The following is a 24,548-nucleotide window of genomic DNA, read 5'->3' on the forward strand; positions in this document are numbered from 1 at the left end:
AATTACAAAAAAATTAAAAGTGAACAAAATTAAAACACAAGGCAAAGTAATCAGCATAATGAAAGAAAAAAAATGTACAAAATAAATGACAAAAATAAAATAATTGTCGAAATAAGTTAATATTAAAAATATAAAAATTATAACATGGGGGGAAAAATTTTTAAAAAAAAGAAAAAATAGGAGAAAATAGTCATCGCAATTATCAAAAAAAAAATTTGTTAAAATGAACTTGGATAAATTCTTTACAGTTTATAGCTTGTATGATTTCCTACAAATGTGACTATCATTTATTTATTGCCATTTTTAAGACCTTTGAGAGTCAGATTTAAGGATTAATTAGCAGTTTTTTAGGGTAATTAATGCCTTAGATTCGGACAAATATAAGGTTTTTTAAGAATCCTTGGACTCCCTGATAAAATTTGTAATATATTTAACAACATTTTACCTTTGCACAAAAAATTTTCACAAAACAGAAATGTGTTGAATCATTAAATCCATTTTAACAGTGACTGGAGCTAAAACAGAACTCAGGAAACAGCAGAAAAGTAAAACGACAAACGTAAAGACCCAAACATCCACAGACAACTGAAAGCATCTTCTGATATAAAATGTTAAATACTTGTTGATCCATTAATCTTATCAATACATGTCAATAACTCTTGTAAAATTCACTTTCTCATTTTTAAATCATAATCAGATATGACCCATTTGGACGTTCAGAGGCTCCGTAGTTACCATGGAAACACCGTCATCTTCTACAACACTGATTCACTAGTAAAACCCATGGAGTTGGATCAATGACAGTGGATGGACACACTGGGTTTTACATTCAGTTATTGATATCTTTGCTGAAAAAGTCCCTTTTTCTCTAGTTTTCTCTGTTTTAATAGAATAACCTTTGAATTTACACTGAGCTTTTCATAAACATCTACATGATCAGTGAATTAAATATAGGAAAATACATGATTGACACTGAAAAATGCAAAACACAAAGGATAATATTACAATAGGTGGTGATAAATCACTTAAGAAAGGTTAAATATCGAGAAAAATTCATTTTTGAACTGACACAAAATTAGCTGTGGGTCTTTGATTGGACTTTTTGTGCATATTTTTCAGCTTTAACAGTGTTTAGCTGCAGCGTTAGAATCATACCATAATTGCCAAAGTCACATTTTTAGCCAAATTGTGATATCTGTAAATTTACTCTTACACTGCATAAACTATGATCTGAAAAACAAAAGACTTACGCAATTATACTATGAGGATAACGATATGCATCTAGGCAGTAGTCAAATATGACTGTACGTTACAAGAACTCTACATTTTCATGACCCATATCAACTCTTCATGGTGTTTTGTGTCTCCTTCTGTGACAGGAAGCCATTGAGAAATCCTCGTTCTTCGAACCACGCAGAAGAATCGAGAGAGGAAATGTGACTGAAGCCTTTAAAAGCGTTGACCAGATTTATGAAGGTAATCTGGTATCTTCGTTAGTAACCTTCTGCTATCCGATCCATAGAACCCCTTCATAACATAACGTAATCTGTGCACTGCTGTAGTAATGTCTGAATATTTGTCATACTGTTGTTTTTTTTTTTGTTTTTTTTTTAATTTCATCAACTTAAGCATAAACAAAAATGCCAAATACTCAATCACTGTCGTATTCTTAACCCTTTAAATGTCATGTTTGTAATATAAACAAACTATATGTTTTGATGCAAAAAATACAAAAAATGTTCCCATTATACTGCATAAAAATTGGATTAGTTATTTTTTTTTATTTTTCCATCCTGGCATATGTCAGTGATTAACAGCAGCATTGGTAAATACTAATATTTTTTGTGCTAGGTCAAATGGTTAATGGGTAATCTGTGCACTGCTGTAGTAATGTTAAAAAAAATTCATACAGTTGGTTTTTAACTTTTTTTTTTACATATTTTTAAAAGAGAATATTTCATCAACTTGAGCATAAACAAAAAACCAAATACTCAATAACTTTCCTATTTTAACCCTTTAAATTCCATGCTTGTTCTGTAAACAAACCATATTTTTTGGTGCAAAAATATACAAAACTGTTTTATATATACTACATAAAAATGGATTAGTTTTTGTTTTTTTTTAATCCTGTCATATGTCAGTATTTAACAGCAGCATTGGTTAATATGCATTTTTATTTTTTGTGCTAAGTCAAATGGTTAATGTGTAATCTGTGCACTGCTGTTGTAATGTCTAGTTTTTTGTCATACAGTTGAACTTTTTAAACTTTTTTTGTTTTTCATCAACTTGAGCATAAACAAAAAATACTCAGTAACTGTCATATTTTTTAACACTTTAAATGCAATGTTTGTAATGTAAGTTAACTATATTTTTGATGCAAAAAACACCAAGTTTTTTTAATATACTACATAAAAATTAGATTTTTTTTTTTCTTTTTTTTTTTTTTTTGCATTCTGGCATACGTCAGTGATTAGCCTAATACCAACAGTGGTTTAAATGTATTATTATTTTTTTGTTCTATCTTTTTTTTCTATGTTAATATTTTTACTCATTTCATAGAAGGGTGATAGTGCAAAAATGAACAACCTTTTAATTCTGAGCTAATGCAAATTGTGAAAAACAATATGACCTTTTATAACATGAATTGCAGTGTGCATAACACGCTCAGCCAGATACCAGAAGATTAACAGAAAGCATCTTTTTGGGCTTTTCTTGTGCTCTATCGGTCAGTTTCAGAGTGTTTTAATATCACCATCTGTATTTTTGTTATTCAGGGGAGCACCGTATGGGGGGTCAGGAGCATTTTTACATGGAAACTCAGAGCATGCTGGTCGTCCCAGTCGGTGAGGAGAGAGAGTTCAACATTTATGTATCCACTCAGTGGCCAGCAGCGACTCAGGTGACACATACACACACCTGGACTCTGTTTGAATAATTCTGTTTTACAAACGCAAATGAAAACACATATATTAACAACTGTGCAGTGGGGTATGTCTGTATTTCCACTGACTAATGCTGTTTGTTACATGTTAATCAGATTATGTGTCACCGTTCATAGGAAGCGGTTGCACAAACGTTGGGCATCCCATCGAACAGAGTCACCTGTCATGTCAAAAGGATGGGCGGAGCTTTTGGAGGAAAAGTCACAAAAACGTCCATCTTGGCGTCTGTCACATCCGTGGCTGTGTGGAAGCAAGTACCAGCATGGAAAAAAAATAAAACCACATGCACAGTAACACACACATAAGGTTGAATGTTAAGTGTGATCTCTCAGTACAGAATTATTTTAATTTTTAGGACAAGATTGTTTTCATCCCAGAGAAAAACGTTGAAAAGTAGATAATTTGCAATTCTAAATAAGACAAGGATGTAACGAGTAAATACTGGTTGTACTTACTTTTATAAAGATGTGACTGACTTCTGTTCAGGACCAACCGTCCAGTGCGCTGCATCCTGGAGCGAGGTGAGGATATGCTGATCACAGGAGGACGCCACCCAGTGGTGGGAAAATACAAGGTACAACCAGGACTCGACGAGTGTGGATTTACAGTCTGTGATCCAAAGAAGTTTGCAGTGTCATAAAAATAGGACCAATGTCCCTGTATCTGACCGGTATGTTCCGTTAATAGAATCGATACCCAGTTGGATTTGTGAGATTGTCAGGTTCAGTGTCTATGCAAGAGTTCTGTGGTCCTGATGCAGGAGATCAATCTCCCAATAGAAGTGGGTGGTACTTTCACTGGAGGAGGACTCAACTAATTAAATCAAAGTCCATATATGACTTCTATCAGTGATCAACAGGATCTATATTGATATCTGTAACCATTTAAATGTTATAAACCATCAAAATATGAACCATTATAAGTAAAGACACATTTTGAATTGTTCAAAAAGTCATCAAAAATTCAAATATCAAAATTTCTGATAACTGAACAAACATTGTAGACATTGTCCCTTGGAAGCTACGAAAAAAAATTTAAATGAATCCGACCAGTAATTTTGGAGAAGATGATTTAGGCATTGGTGACCTTGAGTTTAACCCTTTAAGGTCACTCAAGCCAAATGAAAGTCCATATATGACTTTCTATCGGTGATCAAAAGGAACTATATTGATATCTCTAACCATTTCCACGTTATAAGTATCAAAATATGGGCCATTTTAAAGGGGATTTGTTTTGCTAAACCCATTTTATTAGTCTGGTTCATTTATTTGTGTATTTAGACCCTAATAGTTCATAAAGTTTGAATTTGAACCCTCCAGGTGCTGCAAAGCTATCTGTATATTCATTTTGGCAAAAATTGAGTGGATTTCTACAACCTGTTGGAATTCCTTCTTAATTTGTCACGTCTATAACTAGTTACGTCATGACATTTGCACATATAAGGTCCAGACTTCCAACGAACATTTCTCTGAGTACGACATAATTGTCAGCAGCAGCAGTTGTAGTCCATACTGAAAATATGTCCCAACTTGGAGCTGATTACCTAAAATGTTCAGTTGTTGGTTGAACAGGACAGAGCAGCACAGCGAACAACCTGGAGGGGGCGGGGCATGAAGTGGCTCATTTGCATTTAAAGGGCCAGCACTCCAAACCACCTTTCTGGTGTCATTACTCAGAAATAGGGTTGAAGATGGACCTGTGGAGTTGAATTAATGGAGAATTCAGACCCAAGCAGAGCATTTACAGTTTATGTAGACCGCAGGGAAATGAATGAAATGTTTTATCTGAACATCTGAAATGTTTTAAAATGCATGATTCCATTTAAAAATAGTAAAATATGACCCCTTTGAGTAAAGGACAATTTTTAATATTTCAAAAATCTAAATTTCTCAAAACTGTAAAAACTTTTATAGACAGTGTCCCAAGGACGCTACATGTAATGTGTTTTTCATAGTGTTTTAATATATATATATTTGCTGTGTGTGTGTGTGTGTGTATTTATTTATTTTTTGTACTGATTATTTCTTTCCTGCTACTTTTTTCTTCTACTTGCACTGAGGAACTGTGACAGACAACAATTTCCCCTGGGTTTAATAAAGTATTGTGATTCTGATTTTTCAGGTGGGGTTCATGAATGATGGAAGGATCATAGCAGCTGATATTCAGTTCTATACCAACGCTGGCAACACTATCGATGAGTCAGTGCTGGTGGGTTTAAAGACGTGTGCTCTTCTAATGTGGGTGCACTACATGAATAATACTATTGAAATTCAAACAATTGTGTCGCTAATTTTTTGACATATTCAAAGCCCCATCACTCTACTATTTATTATACAGAATGTAATATTTTATGATAATTGTTTTTGTAGTAATAAATAATTGAAATTCAAATAAAATTTCATTTATATAGCGCCAAAGTTATCTCATGGCACTTCACATTTACATTCACATTTTTCTGTTTGGTATTTCTGATATGTCCACTGTATGTTTCAGATGTTTCATGTTGTCTCTGCTATATTGTAAATGAGGTTGCTTCCTCAGTATAGCTCCGAGTTTAAATAAAGGTTATGAATGAATGAATTTAGAACTGATCTAAACCAGACTCTGGATAATAAGAAATAATTCAAATAATTAATCTGGCATTTAAAGGGTTAAATTCCTGAAAAATAATTGAATGTTTGAGAGTTTTAGCAGATGTTTATGGAAAAATAGAAGAAAGAAATATTGGTGTGATGATTTTATAGCAGTTTTTTGGCCACAAAGGTGTCAAGAGTATAGGAAATGCACGAAAGGAGTATGACATTTAAGGAGAAAAGACCCTATATTTAAAAAACAAGTAACTAAAAGGGACAATTCTTGGCAAAATCTATTACGCAGCCAAAATGATCACCAAATTATAGGGGAAAAAAATGTTGAGAAAAGTGTACAAAAAATACCAGAGGATTGCAGGTACAGTCCAGTTGTGGATCTATGTCTGATTAATTTTGATTTTAACCGCTATGACACTCATGATGAATTTCCTTTCAGGTAATTGAGAAGATTCTACTCCACATGGACAACGCCTACAACATCCCCCACCTGCGAGGAAGCGGGGCAGCGTGCAGGACCAACCTCCCCTCCAACACGGCCTTCAGGGGCTTCGGCGTCCCCCAGAGCCTCATGTTTGTGGAGAATATGATCACAGATGTGTCCATGGTTCTGGGACTCCCTGCAGATAAGGTCATACAATACATGGTCAAAAGACACTATGTGGACAAAAGTATTGGAACACGTTGAATTCAGGTGTTTCTTTTCTACAAAACAATAATAACAAATGCCATGATATAGTTTTATATTGGGATAAATTCACTGCTCTGCAATTTCTTATAAAATATCAGCTTCAGACATTGAATGTGCTAAGTGATACATACTTTAATAAGATAAATCAGAAAACAAATGACCAAAGTGCTGGTTTGCTCATGTTTTCAGTATATATGATGGTGTGTTATTATGCACATATGTGGTTTATGTACCTTTATACAAAAGATTTATAAATGTTCCACTAGATAGAATCTGTAAAGGGAATGTGTTGTCATGTGCAGACACTGTTTTGAGTTAGATCTGGTCACTCTGAGACAAACCTTCTTTTGAATAAAACCCATTCTCATTAATTCTCAGAATTTCACATTTTGGCCCACATTTGAGTCACTAATAAAGAAAAATTAACTACTTTTATTCTGGAAGCATTTTACTTGTAGACCAACGCAATGATATTTATCCCAGTATAAAACTATATTATGACATTTATCGTTATTGTTTTGTAGAAAAGGAACACCTGAACTCAACATGTCCACAGACTTTTGTCCATATAGTGCATAGGTTGACAGTCCTCCAGTTGAACACTGAGTCCAACTTGTTTTTAATTGTTTGTCAGATCCGTGAGATCAACATGTACAGGGGTCCGTCAGTCACCCACTACAAGTACCAGTTCAACCCAGAGAATCTGCTGCGCTGCTGGGACCAATGCAAGGCCAAGTCCACCTTCAGCTCCAGACGCACGGCTGTCGACCAGTTTAACCAGCAGAACCAGTGGAAGAAGAGGGGCATGTCCATCATCCCCATCAAATATGGCATCGCATTCGGTGAAGGATTCTTAAACCAGGTCTGTCCAGGGTTGGCTCTTTCACAGTCACAATACTTTACAGTTAGTTACATTACAGTATAATAAAAAGTAGCAGGAAAGAAATGATCAGTACAACAAATAAATGAAGCTTTAAATATGCACATATACACCAAATATACAGATTAAAACACAATTAGAACAGCAGTTTGTACAATATGTACTACTGTAGACAAATTTCATGTTGTTCATGTTTTGAAAGGATAATTTGTAGATGTAAACATTTTTATAATGTAATTTTACTTTTTTCACTCTAACACATACAGAAAAGTTTGGACTTGTTGTTATTTATGTTATTTATTCTATGGAAGTGGATACTGACACAGTACTGTGGCACAAAATATTGGTTTATCTATTACCACAGAGCCAGTCAGCGCCCTCGTTATATCATGTCTAGACTGGTAACATGTTACATCCTGAAAAGTACCAAGGCAGTCAGATGTTAGATAGGTCATACAGATACAGCAGAGATTTAGCTCATATGGTAGTGCATTGGACTGCAACACGGAAGACTTGAGTTCAATTCCTGTTTGAAGTAGCATTTTTTCTTTTTTTCCCCTGAAGAATTTCAAATGGGGGGTGCACGGCGCCAAAGGCCCCGTTAGGTAAATCCAACATTAATAGAAATCAGCCACTGGGACAGCGTTCAGAGTGCAGAATTTGGACCACAGCACTCAAAACACAGAACTGAGAAGTCACATGGTACACTGCTGCATCTAACATGTAGCTCCGCCCACTTTCTCCAGCCTCACTGACTCCAAAGAGCAAAGCACACCATAAAACATATAGATTATTTAGAATGATAATTCCTATTCTATACTATATACTATCACTAATTTGTGGTTTCTTCCATCAGTTGCCACAGTACTGTAGTAGCAAAATGCACAAAAGAATGCACTGAAGTATACGCCATATATGACCACAGTACTGTGGCAACAAGAGGAGAATGAGTTCATGTAACTGTATCCATGACTGGCTCTAGTACAAATGCTAACTGTGACAATAGATAAACCGATATTTTGTGCCACAGTACTGTGCCAGTAGCCATTGCCTTATTTTATTTATCTGATCCACTTTAGATCATATTGGGCTGAATGTGGAACCTCAAATAAAATTAATTTAAATGAATAATAATCTATATCATAATACTGGAAGGTCTCTGAGCATGTGTGTGTGTGTGTGTGTGTGTGTGTATCTGCACAGTTCTGAGAAATGTAGATGTTTTTACCTGGCTAATTTGGTACTTACAGTTGAGGAATAGTCCCATCTCCATATTATATACCTTGGCAAGTAGAAAGGACCAATGTTTTGGGAGATATTAGTCATTTTGGAATACAATAGCCTCACAATTGCATTGCTATGCCCATGGCAGTTGCCGTAAGCACAGTACCACGGTGAATGATGGGAAATCCATTTTGTTGTTTTGTTTTTGGGGTTTTTTTTTGTTTTTGTTTGTCTGTTTAAATGAAAATATACAAATATATAAACAAATTGGCATCCATATTAAAGAACATCCAAAGGCACAGGTGCCAACAGGAGTACATACATAGATATCAACAATTATCGAAATAAAATAGACTAAGTTTTGGAGAGAAAAAAAAAATGAATAAAGAAAATAAAAAGGAGATGGGGGAGGGGGGTTAGGGCTTGTAAATAATAACACAACAGTGTCCAATGACGTTGTTATTTATTGTTTATGCTAGCAGCAGTAACATTCCTCACTCAAGATGTTCAGCTCTACTACTTTATCCAAATATTATCACTTTTTGCTCCAAATAACCAACATATGAAGATTCTGGTTTTAAAATGGTTCAGAAACCTCCGTCCATTTCTGTTTATGACATAAACATAACTTCTATCATCTAGTCATTGTGTGTGTTCTAGGCTGCGGCGCTGGTCCACATTTATAAAGACGGTTCTGTTCTCGTCACTCATGGTGGGACAGAGATGGGTCAGGGAATCCACACCAAAGTACAACAGGTATCTGGAACCGAATCCACCCCAACTTTAACCCAAAATGAATACGTCAGGTTCATTGTCGTTCAGGGTTGTCATTTTCTTTGGTTTCCTGTTTTGCTGTTAGGTGGCGAGTCGGGAGCTTCACATCCCGACCTCAAAGGTCTACATCAGTGAAACCGGCACCAACACCGTCCCCAACACCTGCCCCTCAGCTGCCTCCTTCGGCACCGACGCCAACGGCATGGCGGTCAAGGTAACGTGTCTAAAAGGCTCTGAGTGAATAAAGGCATTCATCATCCATAGCACTGAGGATGGATGGACGCTATCAAAATGAATAAAAGTGATGAATGTAAGCAACAAAATGAGTAAAAATGATGACTATAAACAACAAAATAAACCAAAATAATGAATATAAGCAACAAAATGATGAATATGAGCAACAAAATGAGTATCAGCAACAAAATAAACAAAAATAATGAATATAAGCAACAAAATGGGTTAAAATGATGGTATAAACAAGAAAATGGGTAAAAATGACAAATATAAGCAACAAAATGAGTGAAAAAATGAACAAGTCAGGTACAAAATGGACAAAGATATGCAGCAAAATCAATGATAAATGAACAAAATGAGATGGAATGAATAAAAACTGAATAAAATAGGCAAAAAAAAATTATTAAAGATAAAATAGGCGCACAATGAACAAAATGAATAAAAATGACAAATTTAAGTAACAAAATGAGTCAGAGCATGAACAACATATTCAAGAAAATGAACTAAAAAGATAAACAAAATAAGCAACACATTGAACAAATAGAAACAAAATAAAAAGTCAGATACAGGTGAATCAGTAGTAATAGTGTGTATCTACATGTGTTTCCTTCCTCTCTTGACTGTGTTTTCGTCCTTGAATGCATCGTTAGAACGCCTGCCAGACTCTGTATCAGCGACTGGAGCCAATCAGGAAGAAGAACCCTAAAGGATTATGGGAAAGTTGGGTAAGGTTTGATTTAAAAAAAAAAAAAAAAAAAAAAAAAAAAAAAAAAAAAAAAGGCGCATGTAGCTATGTAGTTTTGAGGTACTTGACTTACTGTGTGTGGGAGGATTTACTTACTTTACTCAGTGGGATTTTTCCTGGTTAAATAAAGGTTAAATTTATTTTAAAAAATATTATCCTCTCTCCTTTTGTTTCAGGTCACAGCAGCTTTTTTCGAGAAAATCAGTTTATCAGCAACTGGATTCCACAGGTAAGACGGGTTCAGTTGGACCTGATCTGACTGGACTGGTTACTGACTGGGAGAAATGTGGGTAAACCTGGGTAAATGTGGATAAACCTGGGTGAACGTGGGTAAACCTGGGTAAATGTGGATAAACCTGGGTGAACGTGGGTAAACCTGGGTGAACGTGGGTAAACCTGGGTAAATGTGGATAAACCTGGGTAAATGTGGGTAAACCTGGGTAAGTGTGGATAAACCTGGGTAAATGTGGGTAAACCTGGGTAAGTGTGGATAAACCTGGGTAAATGTGGGTAAACCTGGGTAAATGTGGATAAACCTGGGTAAATGTGGGTAAACCTGGGTAAATGTGGGTAAACCTGGGTAAATGTGGGTAAACCTGGGTGAATGTGGGTAAATGTGGGTAAACCTGGGTAAATGTGGATAAACCTGGGTAAATGTGGGTAAACCTGGGTAAGTGTGGGTAAACCTGGGTAAGTGTGGATAAACCTGGGTAAATGTGGATAAACCTGGGTAAATGTGGGTAAACCTGGGTAAATGTGGGTAAGTGTGGATAAACCTGGGTAAATGTGGATAAACCTGGGTAAATGTGGGTAAACCTGGGTAAATGTGGGTAAATGTGGGTAAACCTGGGTAAGTGTGGATAAACCTGGGTAAATGTGGATAAACCTGGGTAAATGTGGGTAAACCTGGGTAAATGTGGGTAAGTGTGGATAAACCTGGGTAAATGTGGGTAAACCTGGGTAAATGTGGGTAAACCTGGGTAAATGTGGGTAAACCTGGGTGAATGTGGGTAAACCTGGGTGAATGTGGGTAAATGTGGGTAAACCTGGGTAAATGTGGATAAACCTGGGTAAATGTGGGTAAACCTGGGTAAATGTGGGTAAACCTGGGTAAATGTGGGTAAACCTGGGTAAATGTGGATAAACCTGGGTAAATGTGGGTAAACCTGGGTAAATGTGGATAAACCTGGGTAAATGTGGATAAACCTGGGTAAGTGTGGGTAAACCTGGATAAATGTGGGTAAACCTGGGTGAACGTGGGTAGGAGAGTTGCACAAAATTCAGAATTTAATTCACTTCAATTAGACTTAGAATAGACTCCACCCTACAGGATGTTGATTTAGAATTACAGGAAATGGAATTGAATTCATTGCAGTTCAGAGAAGTTCATTTTCATCACATATCAGTGAGAATGTGATACTTTGAACATATTTTTTCTTCCAGATTTAAGGACAGACATTAACATTAAGCTTACGTTCCCTTAATGTTGAAAAATTAGTAATATCTTCATTTCAAAGGAATCAAATGAAACAATGTTTTGGTAAATGCAGTTATCATTTATTAAAGTTCTCTACAGGGTAAGGTTGTTGCATCTAATCCTCATCAACAGTTCCTCAGACGTTTTGTCATTGAGGCGGTATCCAAAATGAACGAGCACAGATGTCCTTTTACATGTTATCCTTTTACGTATCACTGCAGTTACAAACATCTAAAGTACAAACCAGCTCTGACCCTCAATTAGCTTATTTCACTAGAGTGTACTCCAAACAAAATGTCCTAAATGTTTGGACAGCCATTTTGAAGACTTGGATACACCAAGGTATTCTGGGAAATGAAGTGCTGTCTTATCATTTTTAACCATTTGAAAGTTATTACAATTTGAATGACTGGTTTATAGAGTAGGATTTTAATGTTGTTTTGTGGTTAAATAAATAAATAAATAGGCCAATTAATGATAAAGTATTGTGTACATAAAGTCTATACAATAATATCTGTATAAAATTCATGTTGTAATCATATGTAATATATACTGTAAAACTTCATTATTAAATATTCCTTAATTACACTGGGTTACAAAAAAATGTTTTTTGCAAGTTGTCTAGGTTTTTTCAACTGAATTCGGACCATTTTGCACCGCTAAATCCAAAAATGACATCTGTTTTTCTCAATCAGGTCAGGTTTTTTTGCTAATTTGATTTTGAAAAATTTGATCTTCTCACAAAATTGATTACATTTTTGTGACTTTATCAGTTTATTTTTTTTATATAGTTCTCACCCAAAATAGGTTTTAAGAGGAAAAAAAATCATTTTCTAACAGGATTCCTGTTAGGTACAATGGTGTATTCACCGCAGATGTAGCAGAATACGTCAGGCTTATTTTTGCAAGATCTTCTAGTCGAAGCCATTTCATTCACCTGTAATATTAAAAAAACCATTAATCATAAATTGGCAAAAGTAAAATGTTCAGAACTCGTTTATTGCAAGAAATATGAAAGAATTTTGTATCATATGATGTGAAAATGCCCATAAATGTAAGCAAAAATGTTAAAAAGCCAATATGTAGTATAGTTCAGAAAGTTGACCTGATTGAGCAAAATGAATGTGATTTTTGGATTCAGCACACCAAAATTATCCGAAATCAGCTCAAAAAACTTAAACAATAACTTTGTTGTTGACCAGTGTTATGTATCATGAGTTTCATGGAATTCCAATTCTACTTCCTGCAATTTGAATTGCAATTCTGCGTCCTCTTTGCAAGAATTTGATTGGAATTTAGGGGTCATTCTCAATTCAGTTCTGAGTTTTGTACAACCCTGGTGGGTAAATGTGGGTAAACCTGGTCCTGTGTGCCTCTCCAGGGGCCCTGACCTGTACATGGACTGGGAGGCGATGGAGGGCCAGCCCTACGCCTACTTCACATACGGAGCCTGCTTCAGCGAGGTGGAGCTGGACTGTCTGAGCGGGGACTACCGGGTGAGGACCACCAGGTTCATGTTCCCTCTGGTCCAACCCACCCTGAACTCACTAACGTGTGATGTTCTGTTGTAGACGCTGAGGACAGACATCGTGGTGGACATCGGCAGGAGTGTGAACCCCTCCGTGGACATCGGACAGGTGAGACGTCACCGATTCAATGAATGGAAGGATTTTATTCTGAACAAGTAGGCTTAGAAATTACCAACGTAAATATGGAAGAAAAGGTTTTTATAAAAGTGCTTAACTTTTGTGATGTTTTCCAGTGTTTCATGTTTAGTTTCTGTCTATAGTCGTCACTGCCCCCTCTGTCTGGGTAATAGTGTCGGTATGTTACTTCGAAGTCAGTTATTTCTTAATTTATATATTTGTGCCGTTTCATTTCCACCTTTAATGTGAGTGTAAGAATAGTTTATATAGAGGTGAATTAAATAAGGCAAAAAAAAAAAAACTTCAACATGTACTTTTTATCTTGTAATAATTTCCACAGTTTTGTCGATTCATTTACAATTTCACAGATTTATGATAAAACCAAAGAGACTTTATGGACAGCCTGAATATATTGAGTCCATGTTCCAGGAAGTAGACACGTCCGCATTCATCTGTGTGTGTGCGTTGCAGGTCGAGGGTGCGTTCATGCAGGGTTTGGGTCTGTACACCCTGGAGGAGCTGAAGTTCTCCCCCTCTGGTCTCCTCTACACTCGAGGTCCGTCCCAGTACAAAATTCCCGCCGTATGCGACGTTCCGCTGTCCTTCAACGTCTACCTGCTTCCAGACTCGTACAACCCCCACGCCATCTACTCGTCTAAGGTCAGAGGTCACCAGTGACTGCTGCACACGCTTTCTCGCTGTAGAATTGTGACTTAAAAAGGTTTGTTTAGTTAACGTTGGTTTGTTTGTGTGGATGCAGGGGATTGGAGAACCGGTTGTGTTCCTGGGCAGCTCTGTGTTCTACGCCATCAAAGACGCGGTGGCGGCGGCCCGTTCACAGTCGGGTCTGGCCGGTCCGTTTCCACTGGACAGCCCCGCCACCGCTGACAAGGCCTGCCTCGCCTCTGCATCCCACTTCACTCAGAAGGTAAGGGTGGGTGGGTCTGTTGGTCGGTGGGCGGGTCTGTGGGTGGGTCTGTAGGTCCGTCAGTGGGCGGGTCTGTCAGTGGGTGGGTGGGTCGGTCAGTGGGCGGATCCGTCGGTCAGGGGGTGGATCCGTCAGTCAGTGGGCGGATCTGTCGGTCGGGGGGCGGGTCAGTGGGCCGGTCCTTTGGTCCATGGGCGGGTCTGTCGGTCGGGGGGGGGGGGTGGATCCAGGGGCGGGTCAGTGGGTGAGTCTGTCGGTCGGTGGGCGGATCCGTTGGTCGGGGGCGGATCTGTGGGCGGATCCGTTGGTGGGCGGGTCCGTCGGTCGGTGGGCGGATCAGTCGGTCATTGGGCGGATCCGTCGGTCCGTGGGTGGGTCCATCGGTCGGGGGGGGCGGATCCGTCGTCGTGGGCGGATCCGTGGGCGGGTCCGTCGGTCGGGGGGCGGATCTGTGGGCGGATCCGTCGGTCGGTGGGCGGATCCGTGGGCGGGTCAGTGGGCGGGTCTGTCTGTCAATAGGCGGATTTGTCGGTCGGGGGCGGGTCCATGGGAGGGTCCTTTGGTCTGTGGGCGGGTCCGACGGTCGGGGGGCGGATCCGTCGGTTGGGGGCGGGTCATTGGGCGGATCCGTCGGTCCGTGGGTGGGTCCATCGGTCGGGGGGGCGGATCCGTCGGTCGGGGGGCGGGTCAGTGGGTGGGTCCGTCGGTTGGTGGGCGGATCCGTCGTCGTGGGCGGATCCGTGGGCGGGTCCGTCGGTCGGGGGGCGGATCCGTCGGTCGGTGGGCGGATCCGTGGGCGGGTCAGTGGGCGGGTCTGTCTGTCAATAGGCGGATTTGTCGGTCGGGGGCGGGTCCATGGGAGGGTCCTTTGGTCTGTGGGCGGGTCCGACGGTCGGGGGGGCGGATCCGTCGGTCCGTGGGCGGGTCATTGGGCGGATCCGTCGGTCCGTAGGCGGGTCCATCGGTCGGGGGGGCGGATCCGTCGGTCGGTGGGCGGATCCGTCGGTCATTGGGCGGATCCGTCGGTCCGTGGGTGGGTCCATCGGTCGGGGGGGGCGGATCCGTCGGTCGGGGGGCGGGTCAGTGGGTGGGTCCGTCGGTTGGTGGGCGGATCCGTCGTCATGGGCGGATCCGTGGGCGGGTCCGTCGGTCGGGGGGCGGATCCGTCGGTCGGTGGGCGGATCCGTGGGCGGGTCCGTCGGTCCATGGGCGGGTCAGTGGGCGGGTCTGTCTGTCAATAGGCGGATTTGTCGGTCGGGGGCGGGTCCATGGGAGGGTCCTTTGGTCTGTGGGCGGGTCCGACGGTCGGGGGCGGATCCGTCGGTCCGTGGGCGGGTCCATCGGTCGGGGGGGCGGATCCGTCGGTCGGGGGGCGGGTCAGTGGGTGGGTCCGTCGGTCGGTGGGCGGATCCGTGGGCGGGTCCGTCGGTCCATGGGCGGGTCAGTAGGCGGGTCCGTCGGTCAGGGGGCGGATCCGTCAGTCAGTGGGCGGGTCATTGGGCGGATCCGTCGGTCGGGGGCGGGTCAGTGGGTGGGTCCGTCGGTCGGTGGGCGGATCCGTTGGTGGGTGGGTCCGTCGGTCGGGGGGCGGATCCGTGGGCGGGTCCGTCGGTCGGTCGGTGGGCGGGTCGGGTCAGTGGGCGGATCCGTCGGTCCGTGGGCGGGTCCGTCGGTCTGTGGGCGGGTCCACAGCTGGTTGTGTGTGTGGTTCCTCTGTGGAAAGAGTTGAGTCAAACGGTCATTCCTCAGAATTCATCAGTTTAGTTCATTCCTTCTGTTTGTTTGATATTTTCAGGTTCCAGTTCCTAAACCTGGAGTTTTCAAACCGTGGGCTTTAAACATCTGATCATCTCACACACACACACACACACACACACACAGTTTGAATCAAACCTGTTCACGGTCGTTTCCTTTGAGGCCGATCACACGTCGATGTACTGTGGTCTGCAGACGACGGCCCCTGAAGAACAAACAGGAAGTGATGTCATTGACAAACACATCAAGAAAAAAAAAAAATCACGTTCTCAGATTTTTTTGATCCTTTCGTCAAAGCTAATGTTAGCGTTGTCTTCTAATCAGCCACAGATTCACCTGTTTGTCCAGTTTTTTAAAACCACTTTCAGCACAGTTTTATATGAATAATGCATCTTTTATAGTTGTATAAAATTATTGAAATGATTGTTTTTACTGATATAAATGTGAAATCTCTTCAATGTACCTGCAAAGGCCACACTGTAATAAACCTCTGTATCTGCATGTACTAATAACATGTCAACACTAAATAAAGGCTCAGTGATTTAAGGCTCCTGAATGTATTAATACAATATTAACTAATGTTATCATTTGAAATTATTACTGTATTAAAAATATGCATAATATCAGCTATTTTTAGTGTTTATTACATTCATAGGAGGGAGCGGTGGTGAAATATTTTGCGATTGAGAATATAACTAATATGAAACAAACCGTTAAAGACATTTACTTAGATACAACCACATATTTAGAAATTCTTTTCACAATAAAATGTCAATAACCTGAACAAATACGAACAACATGAAATGTCTTGAGAAAAATATTAAGCTTCGATATAATCTTGATTTTTCTTAAATTTCCACTTGTACATGGATGTTCAGGTTCTTCACATTTTCATTGTATAATTATACTTTTTCACACTAAGAACATTTGGATGAATATGTGATGGTTCTGTTTACGTCACACTGAGGATGTCAGAATCCTTTTAGTTTAGAACTATGGAAAAACTCCTGTAGATACATCAGTAAAATTCCAAAATGGAGCTATCAGAATAATAAAGGAGACCATTTTGAAGGAACTAATTATTAACTTATTCAACTTCAAACCTTCAAAGATTAGAATAAAGTATTAGAGATGATTTATGAAGAAAAAAATAATATTGTTCCAACTAGCATTCAAGATTTCTTCAAATTAAGAGTAATTCTAATTGTGGCAGTGAAATTATGGGATGGACTTGAGGAATTTCAGTTGTTCACTTTTTGGACTAAGTGTAAAAAAAAAAAAAGCCCTAAATATGAAATCATTAGGAATATTCAGCTGAGATGGTAGATGTTTGTTTTCTGATGCAGTACATATTTAGTTCAGTTTAAGCAGTGAACCAGGGGGAAAAAAAGAGCCACAAAAATAAACTTTTACTTCTAGTCTATTCCTTTTTTGGTTTTTATGTTTATTATAATTATTGAACTAAGTGCAATGATTAATGTACAAACCAAATTAAACTCTTCATTAGTTTAAGGCCTCAGTTCTAAAATGAGTTTGACGTTTGGCTGGACTGGACTGGACTGCTGTGGTGGTCTGGTTTTGGGCGGTGGGCCTTCTGTCGGACACCTGCTGCTGTGTTTGTGGTGGAGGTGAAGCTGACAGATGGAGGCCTACCGTGGTATCTGGTCCTCACAGGCCATGTGGATCTTCTCAGCTGAGGAGCGGCGGTTCAGCGAAGCCCTGGAAACACCAGACCGACACCAGACACGTCAAGACTGGACATGAGTGACCATACCAGTTTATTTTACTAATAACATCCTGGACTTATTTTAGAAGTTTAACATCAGCTTCTAGAATAGATCTGTAACAACCAGCTGTTAAGAGGGGGGGCATGGCTAATTCATGGGGCCCAGCATCCCTGGGGGGCCCAAACAGCAGTGGAGGAGGGGGCTGAAGAGTTACAGGAAAACTACAGCGTCTTCAGTTTGCACCGCTACGACAATCACAGACCGCTATCACTGTGTTTTAATTGTCATTTACATTTTAAAGAAGAATTTACCGAACATTTTTTATGGCACTACGTATAAAATATAGACTCACATCTTTTCCCAAAAATCAACTCTTCCCAACTTCAAAAACTCCCACATCTACAACCCACAAACTAATGAGGTTATACTGGACACAGAATGAGATGAAATTCAGTAAAAACTGAACAAAATGACAACAACTGAAACAGAAACCTGACTTTCATCTGTTCGAACTCTGCAAAATCTGACTGAATATGAAGAAAATTAAAGTTGTTTTGAGTCTTCTCTTTTGATTGAGTTATAGAATTAGAAATAGAAATTAAAAAGTGCGATCCTAAAAGGTACAATCCCTGACATTAAAAAAACACACAGACACAATCACACGACCATAAAACAGATTAAAAGATAAAACCACACAGTCCCATCCTATTGCACTATATTTTCGCAGCATTCAGTGCATTAGCTGCAGTGGGGTAGTTTTTCAGTCTGTTTGTTCTGGCTTTAATGCTTTAATTTATTTACAAAGGATATAATTTTCCTATAAAAAAATGTCTAAATGAAGATTGTTTTATTCATGATGCACAAAAACATATAATGCAGCATTTATTCAACTGAATCCTTACTAAGGTTGACGTTAAAAACCCAAATATAAGAAAAAGTTTACACCGTCATCTGCTGGACACTGTCAACATGCGTCTCCATCTGTGCATTTAAATCAGTGATGAACAGGAAAAATGAGCAGAAAATGAGCCAAAAGCTTCAAATCTGCAGTAACAGTTTTGTTTTGTTGTATTTTTTTTTTTTTTTTTGTATGTTATGTAGAATGTGACAATTGTTTTGTATGATTATATTGTGTGTTATTTGCACTGACAAGTTGTAAAGATTATTATAAGAACCCCAGGAAGAACAGCTGTATCTGTGGTACAGCTAATGAGGATCTGAAAGAAAGAAAGCAAAAGAAAGAAAGAAAGAAAGACAGAAAGAAAGAAAAGAAAAGAAGTGACACCTGGTGGACAAATGCAGTCATTACAGCCTCTGACTAAATACAGTGCTGTTGTAATCCTCATCAGTGTCCAGCAGGTGGCAGTGGAACTCCTGTTTTCCCAGATCAAGGCTTTGAACGGGTGACCTGAAAATCTAAGTTAATATTTGACACAGAATGAGATTAAATTCAGTAAAAACTGAACCAAATGTAAAAAACTGAGACACAAACCTGACTTTAATCTGTTTGAACTCATATTTTCTCTTCAAAATCTAAATAAATATGAAGAAAATTCAAGTTGTTTTTAGTTTTGTCTCTTCTATTTGAATTTATTGATTATTATTTATATTATTATTTAACAAATTATATAACTTTCTTATAGAAATATTTCTCAGTGAAGATTGTTTTTATTCACGAAGCACAAAAAAATATACCAAGCTGCAATTATTCAATGTAATCCTTATCCCGGTTGACTTTGTTGTAATACTTCTTAAAGTCCACCAGATGGCAGTGTTAGTCCTGTTTTCTCATATCAGAGCCAGTTTATATATGAAACACAATGAGATTAAATTCTGTTAAAACTGAACAAAATGGTAAAAGTTGAAACATAAACCTGAACTTAACCTGCTTTAACATGTTTTCTCTTCAAACTCTAAATGAATATGAAGGTAAGAGAAAATTAAAATTGTTTTTAGTTTTGTCTTTTTATATTTATTGATTATTATTATTATTATTATTATTATTATTACAAATTATATAATTTTCTTATAAAAAATATTTCTAAGTGAAGATTGTTTTTATTCTTGAAGAACAAAAAATATATAAAGCAGCATTTATTAAATGGTTGATTTTGTTGTAATACTTAAAGTCCACCAGATGGCAGTGTAACTCTTTTTTCATATCAGAGCCAGTCTATATTTGAAACAGAATGAGATTAAATTCCGTTAAAACTGAACAAAATGGTAAAAGCTGAAACATAAACCTGAACTTAACATGTTTTCTTTTCAAAATCTAAATGAATATGAAGGTAAGAGAAAATTAAAGTTGTTTTTAGTTTTGTCTTTTTATATTTATTGACTATTATTATTGTTATTGTTATTATTATTGTTGTTATTGTTAAAAATTATATAATTTTCTTATATAAAAATATTTCTAAGTGAAGATTGTTTTTATTCTTGAAGAACAAAAAAATATATAAAGCAGCATTCATTCAATGTAACCCTTGTTAATGACTCTGTTGTAGTACTCACCAGTGTCCAGCAGATGGCAGTGGAACTCCTGTTTCCTCATACCAGGACTCTTCATGTGGGACCTGAAAGTATGAGTTTATAGTTAAAGGTACTTGCTCAGATCTACAGTTTGTGCTACTATGGCTGCTGCTAAATTCATTTTTAAATCCAGATTTGGAATAATCAGTAGAACTGCACCACCAGACCCTTCTGTATGTGGGACCAAGTTATGGAATAAACCTGATGACACTTTAAAGTCGTCTAAGAATACTATTTAAAAGAGAATACAAACAAATGTTACTACAAACACAAATATATGGAGTAATCAGACCACTTCCATATTATTGTATGTATAATTTCATATATTTTTCAGGGGTTTATATGAAGTTTGGTGTTGGTGTATTATACTCTGCATAGTTTCGTTCTGTATTTGTTTATTTTTTTATTTCTTGGCAGAATGTTTGTGTTGATGTTAATGGTGATACAACCAACACAAAGGTGTTCTGACTAGTTTTTTATTTATTATCTATTTTACAGATGAACTAAATGTATTTGGTTAAGAATTAGACAGTGAAAGTGAAGGAAACAGGACTGGAAAAGCTTTGGCTTCTTTCTGTTCTTTCTCAAACTGTGTATGAGGAGTTGATACATTTGTACATTTATGCTAAATTTATTGTATTTCGTTACTTTTTCTGTGATTAACGACCATTAATGGGTGCATATGTAACTGATTTCTTGGTTTTACTGTTTTGGGTTTTTTTCCCCCTTTAAAGTTTGAGACAAATAAACTAAACTAAAACACAGAATTGTTTCATAAATGCTTTTACTCTGTGTAATATGACACTTGTTTCAGCAACGTGTGTTCTCGTATGAATTATATTCGATTTCCAAATTAAGTTTTCGTCGGCCATAACCCCCAGAAGTGTTGTTTCCCTAACTCTGTTTATTACACAACCATCTATGTTAAGTTCTTCATACCCCCCTCCTTCTATTACTAAATATCATAACACTGGTTTTTCCAAGATTTAAGGATAATTCATTAATATCAGACCAACTTTAAGTTTAAATACATATAATTACACTTTAATTGGAAGGGACCGTCAACAAAATGATGTTCAAATTACATTTCTCTTAAGACATTTAAGGTTGTTCATATTTATTCAGTTTATTCACATTTTTTTGTGAAATGATAGTTTGTAAATGTAAATATTTTCATGTAGTTGTTTTTTTTGTTTTGTTTTTTTAACTAAAACAAAGACAAAATTGGAGTTGTCATTATTCATAGGTTATTATCATAGTATTTTACTTTAGGTCATTTTGGTCTGAATGTAGAACCTGAACTAAAATGATGTGAACATTGTTAATTCTTCAGGGTCATTTCTGCAGGTCCATGGGCTGGATTGGACCCTTTGGCGGCTGGTTTTGGCCCACGGGCCGCATGTTGGACACCTCTGATTTACAACATATAAAGGAATTAGAACAGAATGAGCTTTATTTAAATAAATACATGTGGTTTTTATTAAATCTGACCAAAAACAAAGATGGTAAAACTAGACTCGATCCTCTGGTGCTGATGTTAATAACCGTAAATTCCAGACTGCAGACCACACCTGAATATAAGCCGCAGACCCGAATTTTACAAAGAAAATCCATTCTGTACAAGTATAAGCCTGGGTGTCCACCAGTGGAGATTCCTCACAGACTGACAGAGAAGCCCGGCTTCCCCTGTCATTACCAAAATTAAATGGTTAAATGTGTTCGGTTGTGTTGACATTTCACTGACTCCACATGTGTTCAAACACGTTCATCTCACAGAAGAGTTGGTTCAGAATCAGTTTTATCCCAGATCCTCAGACTCCATGTTGTTCACTTCTCATACATTCCTGTTACACTGTTTCCTCATATGATCTGTGCTCAGTGCATTTCCTGTTGAAGCCTGGCTTCTGTGGGAGTCTGTGGGACCGAGTGGAACCTTTGTTTTCATTGTGTCAGAACTGGACGTAACTGGATAAAGGTTTAATTTGAGTTCAAATGAAATTCTTCCCTGAATGTAAATGGGTCTGATATGTGTGAGCCTGCTGTCATGTCTGTAGGCTGATTCGTTGTTTATATGATGATTAAAAAACAAAAAACGAGGCAATAAAACGATAGTAATAAAAGTACATTTTCTCTTTCTGTTTTTTTTGTCGGTGGACTTTTCAGGTTTCCTTTGGATTCGTGCAGATACAGGACTGACGGGCTTTGGCGCCGGCGGCGGATTCACGGACTGAAAATGACTTGAAAGACACTTGAAAGTGAAGAAATGTTTGTTTTTCCTTAGAGTCGGACTTTTAATTTATTTATAAAATATAAAGATTAAAAACAAGTAATTACGTCTGTTATAATATCATTTTCATTTAACATTACGCACGACGTGCAGTAGGGACGAGATGCCGTGGCACCGAGCTGAGCTGTGGTACCGAGCCATGGCACCACCGGCACCACCGGCACCACCGGCACCTCCAGCCGAGGCACCACCGCGGTGCCACGGCACCAGCGTTGGCCCTGAGGCGCCACGGAGGTGCGCCACGGAGGTGCCGGTAGTGCCGAGCCGTGGTACCGGTAAAATCGTCGTATAAACCGCAGTGTTTAAAGCGTGGGGGAAAAAAAGTAGCGGCTTATAGTCCAGAATTTACGGTAAATAAAAATAAATTCAACTTTTAATTTTTACAGCAATAAAAAGACAGACGTGTCCGCAAAGAATCACAATTAAAACTCCATCTTTACTGGACGTTTCTGGCTGTTTTTTTGTTTTGTTTTTTTCCCCCTTTTTTTGTTTTAGTGCAAAAAAGTAAAATAAAATCATGAAATGTTTACATTTACAAACTATTTCTTCACAGAAAATGTAAATAACATGAACGACCTGTAATTTGTGAGGAAAAATAAGTGCAGTTTGACCAATTATCTGCCTCCTTCCTCATTTACACATGTACATGACATCTGTGGTATCACAGTGGATACACACACACAAAACATTTAGTAACAGAATACTGGTCAAATTCCTCTTCTGTTTTTTTTTTTTCCTCAACATGAACCTGGTTTCTGGCTGTTTGTGGAAACTGAACTGAACCTCTCCAACAAGTCTAATGTCTAAAAAATAAAAAATTTAAATAAAAAAACAAACTGAAAATAATGATTTAATAGAATTCTAAACAGTATGATGGAATTTCTCTGTGATCCAGTCTCCGGTTAACTGTCTATTTGGTCTGTTGTTTTTTTAATTACCCTCTTTTTTGGTCATAATTTGAATATAAATAAATAAATAAATAAATAAATAAATAAATAAATGTAAATATACATAAAACGGTTTTGCAAAAAGGAAAACGTAAACAAGGTGAAGAACATAAGCTCTAAATCATTACATCAGAGGATATAACATTGTGTTTTTCTTGTTTTATCTGAAGAAAAAAAGCTACAAAAAAAAAAGATTAAAACTTGCATCTTTTCATGTCTTACTGAATTTTTCATGTTTTTTTTTCTGCGTCTGTCATTATCACCTTATTACACCTTTAACACATTTGTTGTAATGCTAAATAAGATGCACTGGAACTAACCAGACTCTAAACCTACACATTAAAGTCATTTTGTGTGATTTAACCCAACTGTAATAACATCCAGCTTTGACACAGACTTAAAAGCACTTATTTCTAAACCTAAATTGTTTAAATTCATATAATTTGCCAAATAAACAGGTAAAAGTCTTACCTTGTGTCCGTTCACACAGATGACCTCAGTGGTTCAACACATGTTGGACTGGACCTCATTAACAGTTGATGAGTAAATGGCATCAGCTGTGAAAGCTCAGGGACACAAACTCACATCACATGATTTCAGCCGACCAATCACACGCAGAGATGAAAGAACAGTCACTGGTGCAACAAAAAAATAAAAAAAAATTACATCCAGTCCTGATGCACTGTCCTGCATGAAAAACCCTATTTCGCCTCTGAAAACCACCCCTACATTCATTTCAGTTTTTTTTTTATAATTAATAAAACCTAAACATCCACCAGTGACCAAAAACATCCACTAAAAACTGTTTAATACCTGTTGATAAACTATTATCAATACATCGACAGCCAAAAATACAAAACCTCCCATCTGCAAATTTTTAGATTTTGAGTTTTCACATTAAATGGTGAGAACAAGGATGATACTGTTAACATGTAAAATAGAAAGAGAGTCTAAGAACAGTAGAATATGCTTGGATATCTTTAACAAAGACCATATTATAATAAAACTAAATGTTTTTTTTGTTTCCTGAAAAAGTGATTTTTTTCAGATCGGAGGTTTTGTATTCTGGCCATCGACATGTTAAGAATTAGTGCAAAATATAATAAAATACAAAAAGGATATGTGGTAATGTGAGGGAATAAGCCAAAAAACTAAAATTAAAATAAAACAAAAT

General features: G+C 38.0%; 1 protein-coding gene across 1 annotated transcript in view; it reads left to right on the forward strand.

Annotated features, from left to right (window-relative positions):
• The window catches only part of aox6 (aldehyde oxidase 6), a 40,122-nt gene extending 23,699 nt beyond the window's left edge, over window positions 1-16,423 (forward strand). Inside the window, exons 20-35 of the mRNA XM_030152631.1 lie at window positions 1,380-1,476; window positions 2,775-2,899; window positions 3,059-3,192; window positions 3,429-3,516; window positions 5,064-5,150; window positions 5,970-6,161; window positions 6,856-7,083; window positions 8,986-9,081; window positions 9,185-9,313; window positions 9,984-10,058; window positions 10,255-10,307; window positions 12,937-13,051; window positions 13,127-13,192; window positions 13,673-13,861; window positions 13,962-14,129; window positions 15,925-16,423. Of these exons, the coding sequence (XP_030008491.1) occupies window positions 1,380-1,476; window positions 2,775-2,899; window positions 3,059-3,192; window positions 3,429-3,516; window positions 5,064-5,150; window positions 5,970-6,161; window positions 6,856-7,083; window positions 8,986-9,081; window positions 9,185-9,313; window positions 9,984-10,058; window positions 10,255-10,307; window positions 12,937-13,051; window positions 13,127-13,192; window positions 13,673-13,861; window positions 13,962-14,129; window positions 15,925-15,975 (1,893 nt within the window). The 3' untranslated portion in view covers window positions 15,976-16,423. The remainder of the gene's footprint in view (window positions 1-1,379; window positions 1,477-2,774; window positions 2,900-3,058; window positions 3,193-3,428; window positions 3,517-5,063; window positions 5,151-5,969; window positions 6,162-6,855; window positions 7,084-8,985; window positions 9,082-9,184; window positions 9,314-9,983; window positions 10,059-10,254; window positions 10,308-12,936; window positions 13,052-13,126; window positions 13,193-13,672; window positions 13,862-13,961; window positions 14,130-15,924) is intronic.
• Window positions 16,424-24,548: the final 8,125 nt, after the last annotated feature.

The sequence above is a fragment of the Sphaeramia orbicularis genome, chromosome 2, assembly GCF_902148855.1.
Source record: "Sphaeramia orbicularis chromosome 2, fSphaOr1.1, whole genome shotgun sequence".
NCBI lineage: Eukaryota > Metazoa > Chordata > Actinopteri > Kurtiformes > Apogonidae > Sphaeramia > Sphaeramia orbicularis.